This window comes from Salvelinus alpinus, chromosome 16 (assembly GCF_045679555.1).
Source record: "Salvelinus alpinus chromosome 16, SLU_Salpinus.1, whole genome shotgun sequence".
NCBI classification, from domain to species: Eukaryota; Metazoa; Chordata; class Actinopteri; order Salmoniformes; family Salmonidae; genus Salvelinus; species Salvelinus alpinus.
Genome location: NC_092101.1, coordinates 23,421,678 through 23,443,307, shown reverse-complemented (window position 1 = coordinate 23,443,307; position 21,630 = coordinate 23,421,678). Strand labels below are relative to the sequence as shown.

At 44.1% G+C, this 21,630-nt stretch overlaps 2 protein-coding genes across 3 annotated transcripts in view; one reads left to right on the top strand and one right to left on the bottom strand.

Moving 5' to 3' along the window:
• LOC139541156 (cyclin-dependent kinase 4 inhibitor C-like) lies at window positions 1-17,830 on the bottom strand. Of its 2 annotated transcripts, XM_071345458.1 has the most exons (5): window positions 7,759-11,262; window positions 7,089-7,265; window positions 4,012-4,163; window positions 3,094-3,220; window positions 1-1,389 (listed from the first exon to the last, which is right to left on the bottom strand). In XM_071345458.1, exons 2-5 carry the CDS (start codon window positions 7,134-7,136, stop codon window positions 1,030-1,032), a joined length of 687 nt encoding a protein of 228 aa, XP_071201559.1. In that variant the 5' UTR covers window positions 7,137-7,265; window positions 7,759-11,262; the 3' UTR covers window positions 1-1,029. The 2 variants fall into 2 exon arrangements, with proteins under 2 accessions (XP_071201559.1, XP_071201560.1); XM_071345459.1 differs by lacking the exons at window positions 7,089-7,265; window positions 7,759-11,262 and adding an exon at window positions 17,699-17,830.
• The window catches only part of LOC139541154 (FAS-associated factor 1-like), an 82,742-nt gene continuing 78,792 nt past the window's right edge, over window positions 17,681-21,630 (top strand). The window contains exons 1-2 of the mRNA XM_071345457.1: window positions 17,681-17,819; window positions 20,084-20,152. Coding sequence (XP_071201558.1) covers window positions 17,772-17,819; window positions 20,084-20,152 — 117 coding nt within the window. The 5' untranslated portion in view covers window positions 17,681-17,771. The remainder of the gene's footprint in view (window positions 17,820-20,083; window positions 20,153-21,630) is intronic.

Genomic DNA, 21,630 nt, shown 5'->3' with positions numbered 1-21,630 from the left:
ATCAGTGGACAACTGAATTTATTCGTCTCACAAATGACAACAGTGCAAAACATTGATTAGCAATATTCAAATAGAAGACAATACAGAAAGATGACGGCCGTCAACATTCTATTTCAACCAAATTTTGACCTGACACGCCAATCAGAAAATTAAACAAACAGGTTAAACAATGCAGACCTGTAGTCAGTTGCTGTCTTTGGTACAAAATAAAACGTCAATATTAGCAAACGCATACTTTCACAGTTCATTACAAAATGTACTTGTTTCCCTATTTACAAAGTGCAAATAAAATCGAAGAGAATCGCCACATCAGTCAGGCTACCATTAGATTGGTCATTTATTACCAATGGTATGCATGGAAAAGGAGAAGAAATGTATAGGCTACAGCTTTTTAGTAAAAATATCATGAGTTTAATTAACCATGACAAATGGGACAAAATAAGACATTTGCTATGGTGCACAAGAGTGCAATGGATGAAGAGGGTCATCTTTTTAAATTGTTACAGCCTTAGAGAAGTTAAACGATACAATGTTGTTACTCATTTCATTTGAAATGGTCGTTATAGCCTACTAAACCCATCTCAAATTCAGTTATTATATTATTGGGATTGAATTGAATTTGAAAGACAAATTTCTCTTCACTTTAACCAGCCATTAGGCTTATGCCACTATAGGCAACATCCCAAAACGCAAGATCATGTTGCCGCTCGAGATGTTGAGTTGTTAGGGAAATGTTGTGGCCTAAAAGTTTTAAATTGATTAAAATTATTGTTATAGTTCCAGTGGCATATAATCTTGTCACATTTGTTTCGCAATGGAGCAAACTGGAGTCAAAACCTATATGGAATGTGTTCTTATCAGGTTACAAGGAAACGTAACTGGACCTGAGTTCATGATAGCCTTTATGGTTGAAATTGAGGCTGTCATGTCTGAAAACATCCAAACACATTGTAACAAAGGAGAGGTAGATTACATGTTTGCTACTCTATCTCCACCTCTTTATCCCAGTTAGGATTGTCCCATGTATATTCATATATTCATGTGCGCCTGAATGTATTGCGCAATGGATACTCTATTGTTCATAGTCGCCAAATCATAAGGTGTATGGCCTCCGGAGTTGTGCCTTGCGGCGTCCTTCGTACAACCAACAAGGAGCTGAACCACATCAAGATAGCCTTCTCTTGCGGCTAGATGCAATGGAAGATTGCCGTCGTTGTCCAAGAGGTTGACGTCTGCGCCATGATCTATCAGGACGCGTAGGGTGTCCACGTATCCATCCCTTGCAGCATCATGAGTGATAGTGAGACCCCTGACATGGTCGCGCACGTTTGGATTTGCGTTCGCCCTCAGCAACGCCTCCGCGATGGCTGGGTTACCAAGTTTCATCACCTGTAAAATATAATAAGAGGGATAGAGCAGGATAATTACACACAAGTAATAATATAAAGACAAAATGTACCCTATAGGAAGTAAAAGCTACGGTTTTAATAGAAAATAGAAATCATTTAGGAATATGTTGCAGAGACACAGGTCTAGATTTACACCTATGTTTTCATAAGGAATGATCAAAACTAAATCGAACCCACAAAAATATTTATCAGTCCTGGAATATAATTTATTATCTTAACCTTTTTTATTCTTCTTCAGACCTAAATGCTGTAGACCAACGTCTGATACGTCTGATAAACAGCCGTACACTTAATTAAATCATAGAGCCTTAGTTGATCATCAGTATATAACTAAGTTTCATGATAGGCCTATATATTTTTCATTTGGAAGAGAGGAGCGATACGAATAGCTTATTACAGTTTTGTGACAGTTTTTTGTAGTATGACATAGTTTTGTGTCATAGGCCTACTTAAATTATCATTTTTTAAATAAGTTCAAGCTTTGAGCGCTTTGAATAAAGTATGCCAATTTGTAAATTGTCATTATACATTCAACAGGCTAAAGCAACTTGTTCTAAATCTCTCAAAAACGTGTGTTATGGTTCAGTCAATGAACCATACTTGAACCACTTTTAGCATTTTCATCTGTGCCCTGTGCCCTATGACATGGTAAGAGATTAGCCTATCTGAAAATCTATGCAGCATGGTCATATGAACAGGCTGTCCAAATCAACCAAGTCTTTCACAATCTGCAATTTGTTCGTTTTTCATATTAGTTTGATTGTGTAATTTGACAAAACAATGAACGGTAGTTACATTCCTATAGCAAACATAGCATTTTGGGACTCCCATGTGGTACAAGGAAGTTATTCAAAGGTATCGGTCAAGGAGGGTAACAATACAAGCAAAGCAATACCGTATAAATTCTCAACCACCATCATTTAAGTATGAGATGAAAAACCAAATAATTTTAACTATAGGTCTATAATTCGAGAAATATTCTTGTTGAAAACTATTCGCGTTTTCATAGGCCTATTTGAGTGTGCATGCGGGCCCAAAGTGGTGCATGGGGTCATGCAGGGTCTTGATGTTTCTATATTATTTTCTTTATCACTACTGATCAATGATCTAAGGCACACATTATTCTTAAAAATACCAAAACATAATCAAATTATTCAACGAGTTTTCATAGTGAACCCATGTGAATCACCAGCTTCATTAAGAAATATAAAGCTGCTAAACTTTTAGCCTACAGAATGTGTAAAACAACAACATTACATTGCATTTAGAGTGTTGTATTCTGTATTTCACGTCTCTGGTAAATCATATATAAATCATTAATCTACATTGGGTTTTTTAGTGGTTCAGATAGTGTTACTAAATTAAGGCCTATAAGTCACTTTAAAGCCCTCTAATTCCATAAATCATACAATAAAATATGACATCCAACATAGTAGTCTATGCTTTATAAGGCCTTGAAAATCACTTGGATTTTTTCAAGTAAGTCCAAGTTACAGAAATTGTATAGCCTCTTAATACCTTTACCACTTTGTCACCAAAGCACACCGTTCAGTCTATTTTACATTATGTCAATGCACAAATATGCTAAGATGTTGTAGTTTAAGTTGAAATCGATCATATAACTTCTGAATAGACTGAATAATGAATTTATAGATTTAGGCTTCATATAAAATGCTTTACCAACCTGTAACGGTGTCCTGCCGAATACATTGTTTGCATTAACATCTGCTCCGTTCTGTAATAACATCTCAACTTTTGCCAAGTCTCCTCTCGCAGATGCACTGCTCAGTCTGTTTGCCTCTCCAGTCATTCTTGGTGGACGAAAACAATAAAGAGAATAAGGTTATATAATACAGGTTAAAAACCTTGATAGGCCTCCTCTGTATATGCTTGATTTTGGTGGTAAGTCTTGGTTGTGACACAAGGCACTGCTAAAGTGTAGTAAATAGTCTGTAGCCCTCTAAAAGAAATTGGTAGGCTACACTGCCAGGGTCCGCCTCCCTTTTTAATGCCATCCCACTGTAACAACTCGCTTCGGCACGGAAAACAACAGGGATGTCACGCCATTTCTAACTCAAATTCATGGTCATCATCACCTTCCTTAAAAATATATATTTTCATCACGTTGGATTGGTGTTTGGGATATCCAGTAGTGGACCAAGACGCACGAAGTTGAAAAATGTAAAACTAATTCCAATCGTCCAGCTGCAGAGTTGACGTTCATATTTATTATTGAACCCCGTTCACGTGCAGTCGGTAACATTTGAGATTCTAAAATAGAGTTCATGGATATTCCCCATGTTTATGTATAGGCTAGACCGGTGTTATTCCAGATTGTTTTACCCAACTCTGCAGGTAGCAAAACCTACTCTCATTAGATTTTAACCTATAGCCTGATAATGTATTCTAAATGCAGGGGGGGGGGGGGTTATGTCCATTAAATGATATCATCTAACAGCTACAACGCATTAGGCTACAACTCACATTCAATGTCCAATTCGACCTTGAGTAAAAACCCATATTAAACTATTCTGTTTCATAGACAGCCTACTCCGTTCGATAGTCTACTTCACTCTGGGACTGACAATATAGGTTAGCCTACAGGTGCAACTCCTCTGCAACTCCCCAAAATGCTGGTCTGCTGCTCTCAAAAGCGTTGCCTATGTCCTGCAACTGTATCCATGGCTGCCGCTTCGATAAGGGCTTGCAACTTTGTAGCGTCTGATTGCCGACTTGCTCTCTCACCAGTCCCCGCTGAGAAAGAGAAGAAACAAATATTCTGACAACGTTAGGTTATCCAATGACATTTGGAGAGATGCTTGTTCAGACTTTTATGTAAACTTCCCGCCCATTTTCAAATGATGATACTTGGTCTGGATATCGTCCTTCTTTTGGTTCATTAATAGTAAAGAGTTTGTTCAGACAGTGCGCGGGAACAGTTTCGTCATTTGATAAGCAACGTTCTCTTCTTCCACTTAGCACAATGTAGCAGTATAGGCGACCATCTGTTACAATTAATAGTTAGGCTACTAAACTTTTGTAAAGGTGGGTAAATAAAATAAAAAATCAACCACACCACGGAGTTTACGGGACTTAGTAGCGTTTCAAGTTCAGCCTGCAATAGGCATATGCCGGGTAGGTGTAGCCTAGTCGTGTAGGAATATTAAACAGAAAAGCTTGCACGATTTTCGATTTATAGCCTAGCCTTCATATAACAATTCCCTACTTACTAGATACAACACCTCAGCATCATTTGTTGAATGAGTTCACTCATTCGATTGGTTGGCAGTCAATATTTAGATGGGGGAAAAACGCTGGTTTTGACATCACTTATTTTTGAAATACAGAGCCATACGCCCACATAACAGTCGATGAGAGCAAGAGAAGGAGGGCGGGACAAAAAAGGCTGCAGTTGTGACGATAGCCTGGGCTTCTTTCCCGGTTGTAAAATCACATTTTCATAACCGACAAATGCCACGGAGTGTTGTTCTAGGACAGTTAATATTTCTTTCTGGTTAGTCTTCTTAGCGCTCTCTGGCAAAAACAACAACGATAACCTAAATCAGAAGCATGATTCTTTTGCTATGAGGTCTGTATGCCTAGATGATGTATTGAAAGATAATTCTTTATAATTTCAACACCCCTTTGGTAAAATGAAGGATGGAAAATATTCATAGGCAGAGCTAGGATGCAAGGACTGATATTCCATGAGATTGATAATTTGAACATATTTTAAAGCTATTGCTTTTATACTACATTGTTAAAAGGCTCAATTGACAATAAAAAAACAACCGTACATTTTGCGTTACGATGGGGGGCAGCTGTAGGGCCTATCACACTAAGCACGGACCGACGCAGACGTCTTTTGGATCTATTTCTTTGGTCCTATCTAGACCGCCCGTATTTTTACATTTATTTTATTTGCGCGGTCCGAACCCGCCTTGATTTCAACATTCATAGATTTCTATGTTTGCTTAATCTTTGGTCCGGTTCGGACCGACCTATATTTAACGAGGTAAAGTTGGTTTTATATTCACACATTCAACAGACATTCAAAAGACATTCAAAAGACATTCGCCAAAATCCATTTAAAAATGTAAAAATCCATAACTAATTCACCGTTTGTCACAGAATCATCAAACTAGATATGATTTATTCTATAAATGTCTAGCATACTTTTACAACTTTTGTTTTGACTAAATATTCCAGTTTGGATTTGATAGAAGGCATGTAGTCTGTCTAGGTCAAAGTTCTAACGAGTCTGTTATACCCTATTAGAAGGGGCCTGGCATAAACTTCTGTATCTTCAGTCATATTAAATTTGATTACAGGAAAAAACTATGGGATGAAGGGGTCAGGCTTGACTAACAAAGAAGACAGGTGGATGGATCAAGAGGACCAAGAGGATCAACATGGACATTCCACAGGGGACATAAGGAAAACTAAGAGTGATAACATACACTACTGTTCAAAAGTTTGGGGTCACTTAGAAATGTCCTTGTTTTTGAAAGAAAAGCTATTTTTTGGTCCATTAAAATAACATCAAATTGATCAGAAATACAGTGTAGACATTGTTAATGTTGTAAATGACTATTGTAACTGGAAACGGTGAATTTTTTATGGAATATCTACATAGGCATACAGAGGTCCATTATCAAATCAAACTTTATTTGCCACATGGCCGAATACAACAAGTGTTGACTTTACCGTGAAATGCTTACTTACAAGCCCTTAACCAACAGTGCAGTTCAAGAAGAAGAAAATATTTACCAAGTAGGCTAAAATAAAAAGTACAGTGGCACCGGTACCGAGTCAGTGTGCAGGGGTACAGGCTAGTTGAGGTAATCTGTACATGTAGGTGGGGGCGAAGTGACTATGCATAGGTAACAAACAAACAGCGAGTAGCAGCAGTGTACAAGGGGGGGGTGTCAATGTAAATTGTCCGGTGGCTATTTTTATGAATTGTTCAGCAGTCTAATGGCTTGGGGGTAGAAGCTGTTGAGGAGCCTTTTGTTCCTAGACTTGGCGCTCCGGTACCGCTTGCCGTGCAGTAGCAGAGAAAACAGTCTATAACTCGGGTGACTGGAGTCTCTGACAATTTTATGGGCTTTCCTCTGACACCACCTATTATATAGGTCCTGGATGGCAGGAAGCTTGGCCCCAGGATGCTCTCGATGGTGCAGCTGTAGAAACTTTTGACGATTTGGGGGCCCTTGCCAAATCTTTTCAGTCTCTTGAGGGAGCCATCTTCACGACTGTCTTGGTATGTTTGGACCATGATAGTTCGTTGGTGATGTGGACACCAAGGAACTTGAAACTCACGACCCGATCCACTACAGCCCCGTTGATGTTAATGGGGGCCTGTTCGGCCCGCCTTTTCCTGTTGTCCACGCTCAGCTCCTTTGTCTTGGTCACATTGAGGGAAAGGTTGTTGTCCTGGCACCACACTGCCAGTTCTCTGACCTCCTCCCTATAGACTGTCTCATCGTTGTCGGTGATCAGGCCTACCACTGTTGTGTTGTCAGCAAACTTAATGATGGTGTTGGAGTTGTGTTTGGCCACACAGTCATGGGTGAACAGGGAATACAGGAGGGTATACAGGAGGGGACTAAGTACACACCCCTGAGGGGCCCCAGTGTTAAGGATCAGCGTGGCAGGCGTGTTGTTGCCTACTCTTACCATCTGGGGGCGGCCCGTCAGGAAGTCCAGTCCAGGATCAGCAACCATCACTCCTGTGTTCCAATGGCACGTTGTGTTTGCCTCACTAGTCCTCAACTGGCAGCTTCATTAAATAATACCCGCAAAACATCAGTCTCAACGGCAACAGTGAAGAGGCGACTCCAGGATGCTGTCCTTCTAGACAGAGTTGCAAAGAAAAAGCCATATCTCAGACTGGCCAATAAAAAGAAAAGATTAAGATGGGCAAAAGAACACAGACACTGGACAGAGATATTGTCAGAGTCGTGTGTATAGGTGGCAGGGAAGTCAGGCACAGGAGAATCAAACTGAGTGTAATGGAGTTATTTAATAACAATAAACGAAACATACTCCAAACACTAAATGTAACAAATAAACAAAGTGGGTACGAGGACGCGTCGCGCACCAATACAAAAACAACACAACACTGAAATAACAAACAATCTCTGACAAAGACATGAGGGGAAACAGAGGGTTAAATACACAACAGGTAATGAATGGGATTGAAACCAGGTGTGTAGGAAGACAAGACAAAACCAATGGAAAATGAAAAATGGATCAATGATGGCTAGAAGACCGGTGACGTCGACCGCCGAGCACCGCCCGAATAAGGAGAGGCTTCGACTTCGGCAGAAGTCGTGACAGTACCCACCCCTGACGCGCGGCTCCAGCTGCACGTCGACACCGGCCTCGGGGACGACCTGGAGGGCGAGGTGCAGGGCGATCCGGATGGAGACGGTGGAATTCTCGCAGCATGGAAGGATCTAATACGTCCTCCACCGGAACCCAGCATCTCTCCTCCGGACCGTACCCCTCCCAGTTCACGAGGTACTGAAGGCCCCTCGCCCGACGTCTCGAATCCAAGATGGATCGAACGGAGTACGCCGGGACCCCCTCGACATCCCGCACTTCAGCTTCCTGGAGCGGGCCAGCCACCGCCGGCCTGAGGAGAGACACATGGAACGAGGGGTTAATACGGTAATTAGTGGGTAGCTGTAACCTATAACATACCTCGTTCACTCTCCTCAGGACTTTAAACGGCCCCACAAACCGCGGACCCAGCTTCCGGCAGGGCAAGCGGAGGTGCAGGTTTCGGGTCGAGAGCCAGACCCTGTCCCCTGGTGCGAACACCGGGGCCTCACTGCGGTGACGGTCTGAGCCAACTTTCTGGCGCAGTATGGCGCGCTGAAGGTGGACGTGGGCGGCCTCCCAGGTTTCCTCCGCGTGCTGGAACCAATTGTCCACTGCAGGAACCTCGGTCTGGCTCTGATGCCAAGGAGCCAGAACCGGCTGATACCCTTATACACATTGAAAGGGAGAAAGGTTAGTGGAGGAGTGGCGTAGCGAGTTCTGGGCCATCTCTGCCCAGGGCACGAACTGCGCCCACTCCTCTGGCCGGTCCTGGCAATAAGACCGCAGAAACCTACCCACATCCTGGTTAACTCTCTCCACCTGCCCATTACTCTCGGGGTGAAAACCTGAGGTAAGGCTGACCGAGACCCCCAGACGTTCCATGAACGCCTTCCAGACCCTTGATGTGAACTGGGGACCCCGATCAGACACTATATCCTCAGGCACCCCATAGTGCCGGAAAACGTGTGTAAACAGGGCCTCCTTAGTTTGTAAGGCCGTAGGGAGACCGGGCAAAGGGAGGAGACGACAGGACTTAGAAAAACGATCCACAACGACCAGGATCGTGGTGTTACCCTGTGAAGGTGGAAGATCAGTTAAAAAATCCACCGACAGGTGTGACCACGGCCGTTGTGGAACGGGTAAGGGTTGTAATTTACCTCTGGGCAGGTGTCTAGGAGCCTTGCACTGGGCCCACACTGAGCAGGAGGAAACATAAATCCCCACGTCCTTAGCTAAAGTGGGCCACCAGTACCTCCCATCAAGACAGCGCACCGTCCGACCTATCCCAGGGTGACCAGAGGAGGGTGACGTGTGGGCCCAATAGATCAGTCGCGGACAGCAGACGGAACGTTCAGACGCCCAGCTGGAAACTGAGGGGGAGAGGGCTCTGCACGTGACGCCCGCTCAATATCCGCGTCCAGCTCCCACACTACCGGCGCCACCAAACAAGAAGCTGGGATTATGGGAGTGGGATCCATGGACCGCTCCTCTGTGTCATACAGCCGGGACAGTGCGTCTGCCTTAACATTCTGGGAGCCTGGTCTGTAAGAGAGGGTAAACACAAAACGAGTGAAAAACATGGCCCACCTTGCCTGACGAGGATTGAGTCTCCTCGCCTCCCGGATGTACTCCAGATTGCGATGGTCAGTCCAGATGAGAAAAGGGTGTTTAGCCGCCTCAAGCCAATGTCTCCACGCCTTCAAGGCTTTTACGACAGCCAACAGCTCCCGGTACCCCACATCATAGTTTCGCTCCGCCAGGCTGAGCTTCTTCGAAAAGAAGGCACAGGGGCAGAGCTTCAGTGGCGTACACGAGCGCTGAGAGAGCACTGCTCCTATCCCAGCTTCGGATGCGTCCACCTCCACTATGAATGGCAAAGAGGGATCCGGATGAGCCAACACAGGAACCGAGGTAAACAGAGCCTTCAGGTGCCTAAAAGCCCTGTTCGCCTCAGCCGACCACTGCAAGCGCACCGGGGGGCCCCCTTAGCAGTGAGGTAATGGGAGCAGCAACCTGACAAAAACCCCGAATAAACCTCCGGTAGTAGTTGGCAAACCCTAAGAATCGCTGCACCTCCTTTACCGTGGTGGGAGTCGGCCAATTACGCACGGCTGCAATGCGGTCGCTCTCCATCTCCACTCCTGACGTGGAAATCCGATGCCCTAGGAAGGAGACGGATTGTTGGAAGAACAAGCATTTCTCAGCCTTGACATATAGATCATGCTCCAACAGGCGACCAAGCACCCTGCGCACCAGGGACACATGCTCAGCGCGTGTAGCGGAGTATATCAGGATATCATCGATATACACCACTACACCCTGCCCATGCAGGGTGTAGCACCACAGAATACGCAGGAGAATCAATAAGGAAGACTAATCTTTTCCTTGTGACCCCCCTGCGTTACCATACACAAAGGAGTGGTGGCCTCCCTGATAAACCCTGAACCTAATGGTTGACTATCTAAGGCATGAACGGGGAAAAGCATATCCACAGGAGCAATGGGGATCCCTAAACTATGAGCTAAACTTTTATTAATGAAATTCCCAGCCGCACCTGAATCTACTAGCGCCTTATACTGGGAACATGGGGAAAATTCAGGAAAAGTGACAGAGACAAACATATGTGCAACAGAGGGCTCTGGATGAGAATGGTGCCTACTCACCTGGGGTGACGCCAGAGTGCCCTGCCCGGTGCCTTGATTCCCAGGGGAACCAACCCAGAACCGACCAGCAGTGTGACCTCTGCGACCACATATGGTGCTCGAGCGGGAACCCCCTCCGGTCTCCCTGCGCACCATCCCTCCCAACTCCATGGGTACAGGAGAGAGAGTGCGGGAAGATGGAACAACCAGACCCCGATCTAGACGTCCACAAGTAGCCAGCATGTTGTACAGCCTGATGGACATATCCACCAGCTGGTCGAAGGTGAAGGTGGTGTCTCTACAGGCCAGCTCCCGACAGACGTACTCGTGTAGACTACAGCGGTAATGGTCAATCAGGGCCCTGTCGCTCCATCAAGCGCCGGCAGCCAGGGTCCTAAACTCCAGAGCAAACTCCTGTGCGCTCCTCGTCTCCTGCCTCAGATGGTAGAGGCGCTCACCCGCCGCTCTGCCTTCGGGTGGGTGGTCGAATACTGTCCTGAAATGGCGGGTGAACTCCTCAAAATGGTCCAACGCTGCATCCTCTTCTCCACACACAGCGCTGGCCCACTCCGGGGCTTTCCCGGTGAGGCACGAGACGAGGGCGTAACTCTTCTCACGGTCCGATGGAGCTGGGTGGACCGTGGCCAGATACAAGCTTAGTTTGAGGAGAAAACCCTGTCAGCCGGCAGTATCTCCATCGTACCCCTTAGGCAGGGATAAATGGATCCTGCTAGGTTCAGGCGGGGGAGGGCGCTCAGGGGAGACCCCGGTTATGCTGGTGGAGGCGCTGGAAAAACTCCCTGTCTCTCCCAGCGGTCCATATTCTGGACAACGTGATCCATGGCGGCGCTCAGATTGTCAATCATCTCCGTGTGTTCCATGACGCGCTCCTCCACCTCGATGGCCGGGGTACCTTCTCCTGCTGACTTCCTTTTTTAGTTCAGAGATTCTGTCAGAGTCGTGTGTAGAGGTGGCAGGGAAGTCAGGCGCAGGAGAATCAAACTGAGTGTAATGGAGTTATTTAATAACAATAAACGAAACATACTCCAAACACTAAATGTAACAAATAAACAAAGTGGGTACGAGGACCCGTCACGCACCAATACAAAAACAACACAACACTGAAATAACAAACAATCGCTGACAAAGACATGAGGGGAAACAGAGGGTTAAATAAACACCAGGTAATGAATGGGATTGAAACCAGGTGTGTAGGAAGACAAGACAAAACAAATGGAAAATGTATAATGGATCAATGATGACTAGATGTCGACCGCTGACGTCGACCGCCGAGCACCGCACGAACAAGGAGAGGCTTCGACTTCGGCAGAAGTCGTGACAGATATGGCTTTTTCTTTGCAACTCTGCCTAGAAGGCCAGCATCCTGGAGTTGCCTCTTCATTGTTGATGTTGAGACTGGTGTTTTGCGGGTACTATTTAATGAAGCTGCCAGTTGAAGACTTGTGAGGCGTCTGTTTCTCAAACTAGACACTCAAATGTACTTGTCCTCTTGCTCAGTTGTGCACCGGGGCCTCACATTCCTCTTTCTATTCTGGTTAGAGCAAGTTTGAGCTGATCTGTGAAGGGAGTAGTACACAGCGTTGTACAAGATCTTCAGTTTCTTGGCAGTTTCACACATGGAATATCAAATCAAATCAAATTTTATTTGTCACATACACATGGTTAGCAGATGTTAATGCGAGTGTAGCGAAATGCTTGTGCTTCTAGTTCCGACAATGTAGTAATAACCAACAAGTAATCTAACCTAACAATTCCACAACTACTACCTTATACACACAAGTGTAAAGGGATAAAGAATATGTACATAAAGATATATGAATGAGTGATGGTACAGAACGGCATAGGCAAGATGCAGTAGATGATATAGAGTACAGTATATACATATACATATGAGATGAGTAATGTAGGGTATGTAAACATTATATTAAGTGGCATTGTTTAAAGTGGTTAGTGATACATTTTTACATAATTTCCATCAATTCCCATTATTAAAGTGGCTGGAGTTGAATCAGTATGTTGGCAGCAGCCACTAACTGTTAGTGGTGGCTGTTTAACAGTCTGATGGCCTTGAGATAGAAGCTGTTTTTCAGTCTCTCGGTCCCTGCTTTGATGCACCTGTACTGACCTCGCCTTCTGGATGATAGCGTGGTGAACAGGCAGTGGCTCGGGTGGTTGTTGTCCTTGATGATCTGTATGGCCTTCCTGTGACATCGGGTGGTGTAGGTGTCCTGGAGGGCAGGTAGTTTGCCCCCGGTGATGCGTTGTGCAGACCTCACTACCCTCTGGAGAGCATTACGGTTGTGGGCGGAGCAGTTGCCGTACCAGGCGGTGATACAGCCCGACAGGAAGCTCTCGATTGTGAATCTGTAGAAGTTTGTGAGTGCTTTTGGTGACAAGCCAAATTTCTCCAGCCTCCTGAGGTTGAAGAGGCGCTGCTGCGCCTTCTTCACAACGCTGTCTGTGTGGGTGGACCAATTCAGTTTAGCCGTGATATGTACACCGAGGAACTTAAAACCTTCCACCTTCTCCACTACTGTCCCGTCGATGTGGATAGTGGGGTGCTCCCTTTGCTGTTTCCTGAAGTCCACGTTCAGCTCCTTTGTTTTGTTGACATTGAGTGAGAGGTTATTTTCCTGGTACCATACTCCCAGAGCCCTTACCTCCTCCCTGTAGGCTGTCTCATCATTGTTGGTGATCAAGCCTACTACTGTTGTGTCTTCTGCAAACTTGATGATTGAGTTGGAGGTGTGCTTGGCCATGCAGCAATGGGTGAACAGGGAGTACAGGAGGGGGCTGAGCACGCACCCTTGTGGGGCCACAGTGTTGAGGATCAGCGAAGTGGAGGTGTTGTTTCCTACCTTCACCACCTGGGGGCGGCCCGTCAGGAAGTCCAGGACCCAGTTGCACGGGGCGGGGTTCAGACCCAGGGCCTCGAGTTTAATGATGAGCTTGGAGGTACTATGGTGTTGAATGCTGAGCTGTAGTCAATGAACAGCATTCTTACACAGGTATGCCTCTTGTCCAGATGGGATATGGTATCGTCTGTGGATCTATTGGGGCGGTAAGCAAATTGAAGTGGGTCTAGGGTGTCGGGTAAAGTAGAGGTGATATGATCCTTGACTAGTCTCTCAAATCCCTTCATGATGACAGAAGTGAGTGCTATGGGGTGATAGTTTTGCATTACTCATCTCATATGTATATACTGTATTCTATTCTACTGTGTCTTAGTCTATGCCGCTCTGATATTTCTCATCCATATATTTATATATTCTTAATTATGGGCCGGCAGCCTTGCAAGGGTTAACACGCTTAAATGTCTTTCTCACGTCGGCCACTGAGAAGGAGAGCCCACAGTCCTTGGCAGCGGGCCGTGTCGTTGGCACTGTTATACTCAAAGCGGGCATCTCATGTCTCGTGTCTGAGCCGTTGAATTGCGACTCCACTTTGTCTCTATACTGATGTTTTGCCTGTTTGATTGCCTTACGGGGGGAATAACTACACTGTTTGTATTCGGCCATATTCCCAGTCACCTTGCCATGGTTAAATGTGGTGGTTCATGCTTTCAGTTTTGCGCGAATGCTGCCATCTATCCACGGTTTCTGGGTAGGGTAGGTTTTAATAGTCACAGTGGGAACAACATCTCCTATACACTTCCTGATTAACTCAGTCACTGTATCAGTGTATTTGTCGATGTTATTGTCAGAGGCTATCTGGAACATATTCCTAGTCCACGTAATCAAAACAATCTTGAAGCATGGATTCCAATTGGTCAGACCAGCGTTGAATAGTCCTTAGCACGGGTACTTCCTGTTTGAGTTTCTGCATATCGGAAGGGAGGAGCAAAATGGAGTCGTGGTCAGATTTGCCGAAGGAAGGGCGGGGGAGGGCCTTGTAGGCATCCCGGAAGTTGGAGTAGCAGTGGTCAAGTGTTTTAGCAGCGCGAGTACTACAGTCTATTGGTTAATAGCACTTCGGTAGCATTTTCTTCAAATTTGCTTTGTTAAAATCCCCAGCTACAATAAATGCAGCCTCAGGATATGTGGTTTCCAGTTGACATAAAGTCCAGTGAAGTTCTTTGAGGGTTGTTGTGGTATCGGCTTGGGGGGGGAATATACATGGCTGTGACTATAACCGAAGATAATTATTTTGGGAGGTAAATAGGTCGGCATTTGATTGTGAGGTATTCTAGATCGGGTGAACAAATCACACCATGAGTAGTTAATCATGAAACATACACCCAAGCCATTCTTCTTCCCAGAGAGATATTTATTCCTGTCTGCACGATGAACTGAGAACCCAACTGGCTGTACGGACTCAGACAGTATATCCCAAGAGAGCCAAGTTTCCGTGAAACAGAGTATGTTACAATCCCTGATGTCTCATTGGAAGGAAATCCTTGCCCTCAGCTCATCAACTTTATTATCCAGAGATTGAACATTAGCGAGTAATATACTCTGAAGCGGTGGGTGGTGTGCGCGCCTCCTGTGTCAGACTAGAAGTCCACTCCGAGTACCTTTTCTCCGCCGGCAATATTTTGGATCTGCCTCTGGAATCAGTTCAATTGCCCTGGGGGGTATGAACAAAGGATCCGATTTGGGAAAGTCGTATTCCTGGTTGTAATACTGGTAATGCTGGTAATGCTGGTGAGTTGTCGCTGCTCATATATCCAAAAGTTCTTCCCGGCTATATGTAATAACACCAAAAAATGTCTGGCCTAGTAATGTAAGAAATAACACATAAAACAAATGTAAAGTTGCCTAGGGGCTAGAGGCACTGCTGCCCTCTCTATAGGCACCCTTTTCAGTAAGTGGCATATGTCTGTAAATTAGATAATTGCTATTGTGCTATTACATATTTGTAATCCCTAAATTCTATTTGTTCAGTATAAAAACACAATATATACCATCACACCTCACTCAAACACTGTAGTGGTGTTATGGGGTATCCAGGGTACATTCAAGTGTCCTTTCAACCTCTCCAAAGTGTCCGAATATGGTAATTGTCCTGTTTTTGCACACTGGATGTGCCTTAAAGTTATTGTTCACTATAAAAACGAATGTCTACAACACCAACCTCTCTCAAACATTGTGGTGGTGTAGGGGGACATACAGGGGATATCCAAGTGTTTTCATCATATTTTTCATGCACAAAGATTAAGTCATACATCATCAGATAACATTGGCAGTAGGCTAGATTTGTTCCAACCTAAGCATTCATTTCATACCCCCCATGTAGCTATAGCTCAAACACAGACCAAATCTAAGATGTTTGCTGTTTGGTGAAAACGTTGTGTAAAATAAACATTTTCACTTTCAGGGCTGCTGATCAATAACGGTAGGTCACAGGCAGACAAATAAGACATCCTCATTATCTGTGGAGTCCCGGCTTTCGGTGTGAATAAACGTATTCCGTGTTTATTTTGTTTATGCTTCACAGCGCTAACCTGAATGTAGGTAGCAGTCATCTTGAAATGAGGTCTGTATACAGGCATTTGTATGCCCATATATGGTAGTAAGTCACACCAAAGATTATGCACAGATCAATAGCCAAGACACTCAGCTTTCCGCAGACACCCTGCTTTTGCAGATAGGGGCTACCGTTCACATACCAGACTGAATTGAATAAAAAATAAAATAATAGGATCCTCAAATATGGAGACTTTACATTTAAGAGGTTTAGGGTTAAACTTTGTGCATACAGTGAAGGCGCAAAGTTACAATGTTGCAGATAGAGAGCCCTCTTGGAGACTTTTTGTGCTTTATACATTGCATTCTATCTGCAACATTCTGAACATTGTGGCAAAATGAACCATATACATAGAAAATAAAAGAGGCTTCTAGAGGCCAAAAGGCCGTTTTAGCATGGGCAGCGCCATTGAGGACTTCCACTATGCTTCCACCATTTTGAAGTAGTCAAAGTAGGCCCAGTCAACTTGGTGGGGATTCCTATGGATTGTAGCCTCAATGGCACTGTGCCCATGCTGTCACAGACACTGTAGAAGGGTTAGCTGACAACGTCACAAAAAGGATGTGCACGCTTCAATGGGGAGTTGTTGTGATTCTGGATGGCCAGATAGCTACCAACAATTACAAGAAACTGCCATGTGGGGAATCATAAGTGACTCGTTTGAGCTAGTTTCATATTGTTCTTGATACCATGTCTTGTTTTTTGGTGTTTTGGCTGATTTCATGTCAATGCTAATATGGCTCAAATTCGCTAGCTAGCTAACCAGCAACTGTAATGATGTATTTGAGAGATAAACGCTCATTGTGCGAATGTATTTATGTTTTCAATAAACATTGGAGACAAAATATAATTTACATGTTGTCAGCAATATATATATATATATATATATTTTTTTTTTTTACCTTTATTTAACCAGGTAACGTAGGCCAGTTGAGAACAAGTTTTCATTTACAACTGCGACCTGGCCAAGATAAAGCAAAGCAGTGCAACACAAACAACAACACAGAGTTACACATGGAATAAACAAACATATAGTCAATAACAGAATAATAATCTAAGCCAACCCTGTCTGTTTTTCCCCATAGTTGCTCACTAGTCGGTTGTGTTGCTAAACATCCAACCCGTCTATAATAGAGAAATAGTAATGGCGTCTTTTTGTAGGCACTAACTCCGCTATGGTTCATTGAACAAAGCCTATTGAGAAAATGAATGGCGTTTCAGTAGGGTTTTTGGATAAACACTGAAAATAAGGTCTGTGGTAGCCTAAACACTGGCTTAGGAGATCTTATATGTTTTGTTCTATGAGATAATGTTAATCAGCTAACATCAGTTTTTGTGAATTTTGAAGAATGTATGTTATTTAAAAAAAGCACATAAAGGCTTCATAATTCATAGTCATGTTAACTGGCTACTATTATCTCATAGAACAAAACGTATAAGATCTCCTAAGCCTGTTAACTTAAGACCTTATTTTCTGCGTTTATTGCAAAATCATATTATTTCCCCATTAATTTTCCATATAGCGATAGCTGAAACAACCAGACCTAACTATTTTCCGGGTTTTAGGACTACAAGTTGGCGAGCTCTATGGCACATATATAAAGATGAGTCCTCTATCAATCTCTATTACGTTATCCCACTTTGCGATTGCCGTAAAGAGAAGACAAAGCCGTGAATACCAACCAGAAAAAAAGTGACGATAACAGAGAATTGAAATCCATTTAAGTCGTAAAACCCAACCCAAAGTGCGGCATTTGCAATTTACAATAGCTGCCGCATATATATGTATTGAGTTTACTTAAGCAGATATTTACATGATATCGTACTCACCATTTGCTTGAGTGAGTGAGGCGAGAAAGCAAGCGATAGCTAGACGAAGAATAGCGTTTAAGCAGTCACTGCGATGGCCTCCGATAGCATGGACAGAGAAATGATTCTTGCTGACTTTCAGGTGGGTTCCGACTTTCCTTAGGATACAAAACGATCTAGATTGCTAGTTTAATTATCTTGAACCTTAACGTTAAACAATAGGCAGTGTTAACGTCAACAGCAATGTCTCGTCAGCTGACACGGAAAACACATTAGCTTACTAGCAAGCTAGCTAACACGATAGCTAGCGAACATTATATACGTTACTAATTAACGTTAACTAGTTAACGTTACGTCTAGACGCAGGAGCGAGTTTGCTACTAAATAATTACATTGTTGCATAGCATTTCGTAAAGCTGTCTACTCCAAAAGTATCTGAAGTCAGCAATATGATATACCAGTATGTCTGGTAGCTATCTAACAGTACTGTTAGACGTCAATTTAGCGAACCAACGTTAGTTGTTAGCTAAAAAGCTAGCTAGTTAGTAAAAGCTGGGCTCATCGTAGCTAATTATAGAGGAATTTAAAAACGATATAGCTACGGTTAGCTTGCTTTGTCATTTCTCTGCGAAGATATATGCTGTATGAATTGTAAATGTTCTCAACCGAGTTGGTTAGCTAGCTAACTTGTGTTGGCTTAACTCTCCAACTAACGTTAGGTAGCTAACTACTTGCTTGGTCACTATTGAGTAGGCTAGCTAAACTATCAAGTGACATCACTAGCGTGCATGTTTCCAAGCTCTGTAAATTTAACGTTAGTGTTGAACGCTTGAGCTCCTCATCCTGACAATTTACAGGTCTTTGAATAATAACAGGGCCACAAAAAACTGAAGAACACAGTTTTAAGCTGTCAGTGCTACATGCACTCCTTTTTAGCTCCTCGTTAATCCACATTAGGCTACATGGAGGTAAATAATAATTATGGAAAATAATTATTTAAATGTAGCACTAATACTAGCTTGAGCATAGTTGGTTGGTACAATGTAAATACTTCTAGGCCACTGAAACATGTCGTTATATTGATAATGACCAGTCAATCAAACCACCCAGTGATATACTGAGTGGAGGACCCTCATTCATTGAGGACCAGACTAATTCATTTGGGTGGTTGATACCAGGTAAATTACAGTATCATTCAGTGTTATGGTATTGATAATGGCAATTTATGCGAGCAGTGTACTTTAAGCTCACTGTCCATTAGGAACATTTGGAATGTGGAACTTTTTGAAAGTTAGCTATAAACCCAATATTTTAATATCAATCAAATGTAAAATGGGCTTTATAAATACATCAGCAGATGTCACAAAGTGCTATACAGAAGCCAGCCTAAAACCCCAAACAGCTAGCAATGCAGATGTAGGAGCATGGTGGCCAGGAAAAACTCCCTAGAAAGGCAGGAACCTAGGAAGAAACCTGGTTGTGCCGGGTGGATATTATAAGAGTACACGGCCTTTAAGGCCAGATTGTTCTTCAAGATGTTCAAATGTTCAGAGATGACCAGCAGGGTCAAATAATAATCAGTGGTTGTAGAGGGTGCAACAGGTCAGTACCTCAGGAGAAAATGTCAGTTGGCTTTTCATAGCCAAGCATTCAGAGGTCGAGACAGCAGGTGCGGTAGAAAGTCGAAAACAGCAGATCTGGTACAAGGTAGCGTGTCCGGTGGAACTGGAGCAGCAGCACGACCAGGTGGACTGGGGACAGCCAAGAGTCATCAGGCCAGGTAGTCCTGAGGCATGGTCCCAGGGCTCATGTCCTCTGGGGGGAGAGAGAATTAGAGAGAGAATAATTAAATTCACACAGGACACCAGATAAGACAGGAGAATTACACCAGATATAAGACTGACACTAGCTCCCTGGCACAGACTAATGCAGCATAGATACTGGAGGCTGAGACGGGGAGGTCGGGGGACACTGTGGCCCCGTCCGACGATACCCCCAGACAGGGCCAACCAGGCAGGATATAACCCCATCCACTTTTCCAAAGCACAGCCCCCACACCACTACAGGGATATCAACAAACCACAAACTTACTACCCTGAGACAAGGCTGAGTATAGCCCACGAAGATCTCCTCCACTGCACGAGCCCAAGGGACAACAAACAAATCTTCTAAAACTCATCAGTTTCTAAGAACATTTCAAAGTTGGCCTTGGTTTATTTACCAGTAGCTTTTATCCAAAGTGACTTAGGCTACAGAACAGGTCATAGTGGCACATTCAGTATATGTTGCAAATGCAGAAATCAAATCTATAATGCTGGTATTTTCAGGCAGCATCATAAATGCTCAATTACACTTTCCTTTGGTCCTTGTGTTTTATGTACATTACCTCTTCTGTTTTTCTTACAGGCTTGCACTGGCATTGACAACATTGCAGAGGCAATCACGCTCTTAGAACTCAATAATTGGGATTTAGTGGTAAGTTCACACATCAGGTCATACAAACCTGACATTTTCTTCTTTTAAATTGAAAATATATTATATACTTATTTTGCTATTAAAATTGTTAAACAACCTGGCCACTGTAGTGACTATAGCCTTTACCTCATTGGTCCCCAATCACAGCCGTGGGACTATTTTTTTCCTTTGAGCAGATGGTCGGGGGCCAGAACAGAAGCTAGTTTTCTATCCAATTGGCAAAGATTTCCATGCAAATATTCTGAAATCCGCATAAAAACAATGTGTTTTTTTCCCATCAGATGTTTCCCTCAAATGTACTTTTTGCACATTAAAGGCTGTGTGTGACAACGCGCTGCACATAAAAATGACTTGTGTTTTCATTATGAACTCAGCACTAAAAGAAACGTCCTCTCACTGTCAACTGTTTATTTTCAGCAAACTTAACATCTGTAAATATTTGTATGAACATAAGATTCAACAACTGAGACATAAACTGAACAAGTTCCACAGACATGTGACTAACAGAAATGGAATGTGTCCCTGAACAAAGGGGGAGGTTCAAAAGTAAGTCAGTATCTGGTGTGGCCACCAGCTGCATTAAGTACTGCAGTGCATCTCCTCATGGACTGCACCAGATTTGCCAGTTCTTGCTGTGAGATGTTACCCCACTCTTCCACCAAGGCACCTGCAAGTTCCCGGACATTTTTTGGGGGAATGGTACTAGCCCTCACCCTCCAATCCAACAGGTCCCAGATGTGCTCAATGAGATTGAGATCTGGGCTCTTCGCTGGCCATGGCAGAACACTGACATTACTGTCTTGCAGGAAATCAAGCACAGAACGAGCAGTATGGCTGGTGGCATTGTCATACTGGAGGGTCATGTCAGGATGAGCCTGCAGGAGAAGGGTACCACATGGAGGAGGAGGATGTCTTCGCTGTAACGCAAAGCGTTGAGATTGCCTGCAATGACAACAAGCTCAGTCCGATGATGCTGTGACACACCACCCCAGACCATGACGGACCCTCCACCTCCAAATCGATCCCGCTCCAGAGTACAGGCCTCGGTGTAACGCTCATTCCTTCAACGATAAACGTGAATTAGACCATCACCCCTGGTGAGACAAAACCATGACTCGTCAGTGAAGAGCACTTTTTGCCAGTCCTGTCTGGTCCAGCGACGGTGGGTTTGTGCCCGTAGGCGACGTTGTTGCCGGTGATGTCTGGTGAGGAACTGCCTTACAACAGGCCTGCAAGCCCTCAGTCCAGCCTCTCTTCGCCTATTGAGGACAGTCTGAGCACTGATGGAGGGATTGTGCGTTCCTGGTGTAACTCGGGCAGTTGCCATCCTGTACCTGTCCCGCAGGTGTGATGTTCGGATGTACCGATCCTGTGCAGGTGTTACACGTGGTCTGCCACTGCGAGGACGATCAGCTCTCCGTCCTGTCTCCCTGTAGCGCCGTCTTAGGCGTCTCATAGTACGGACATTGCAATGTATT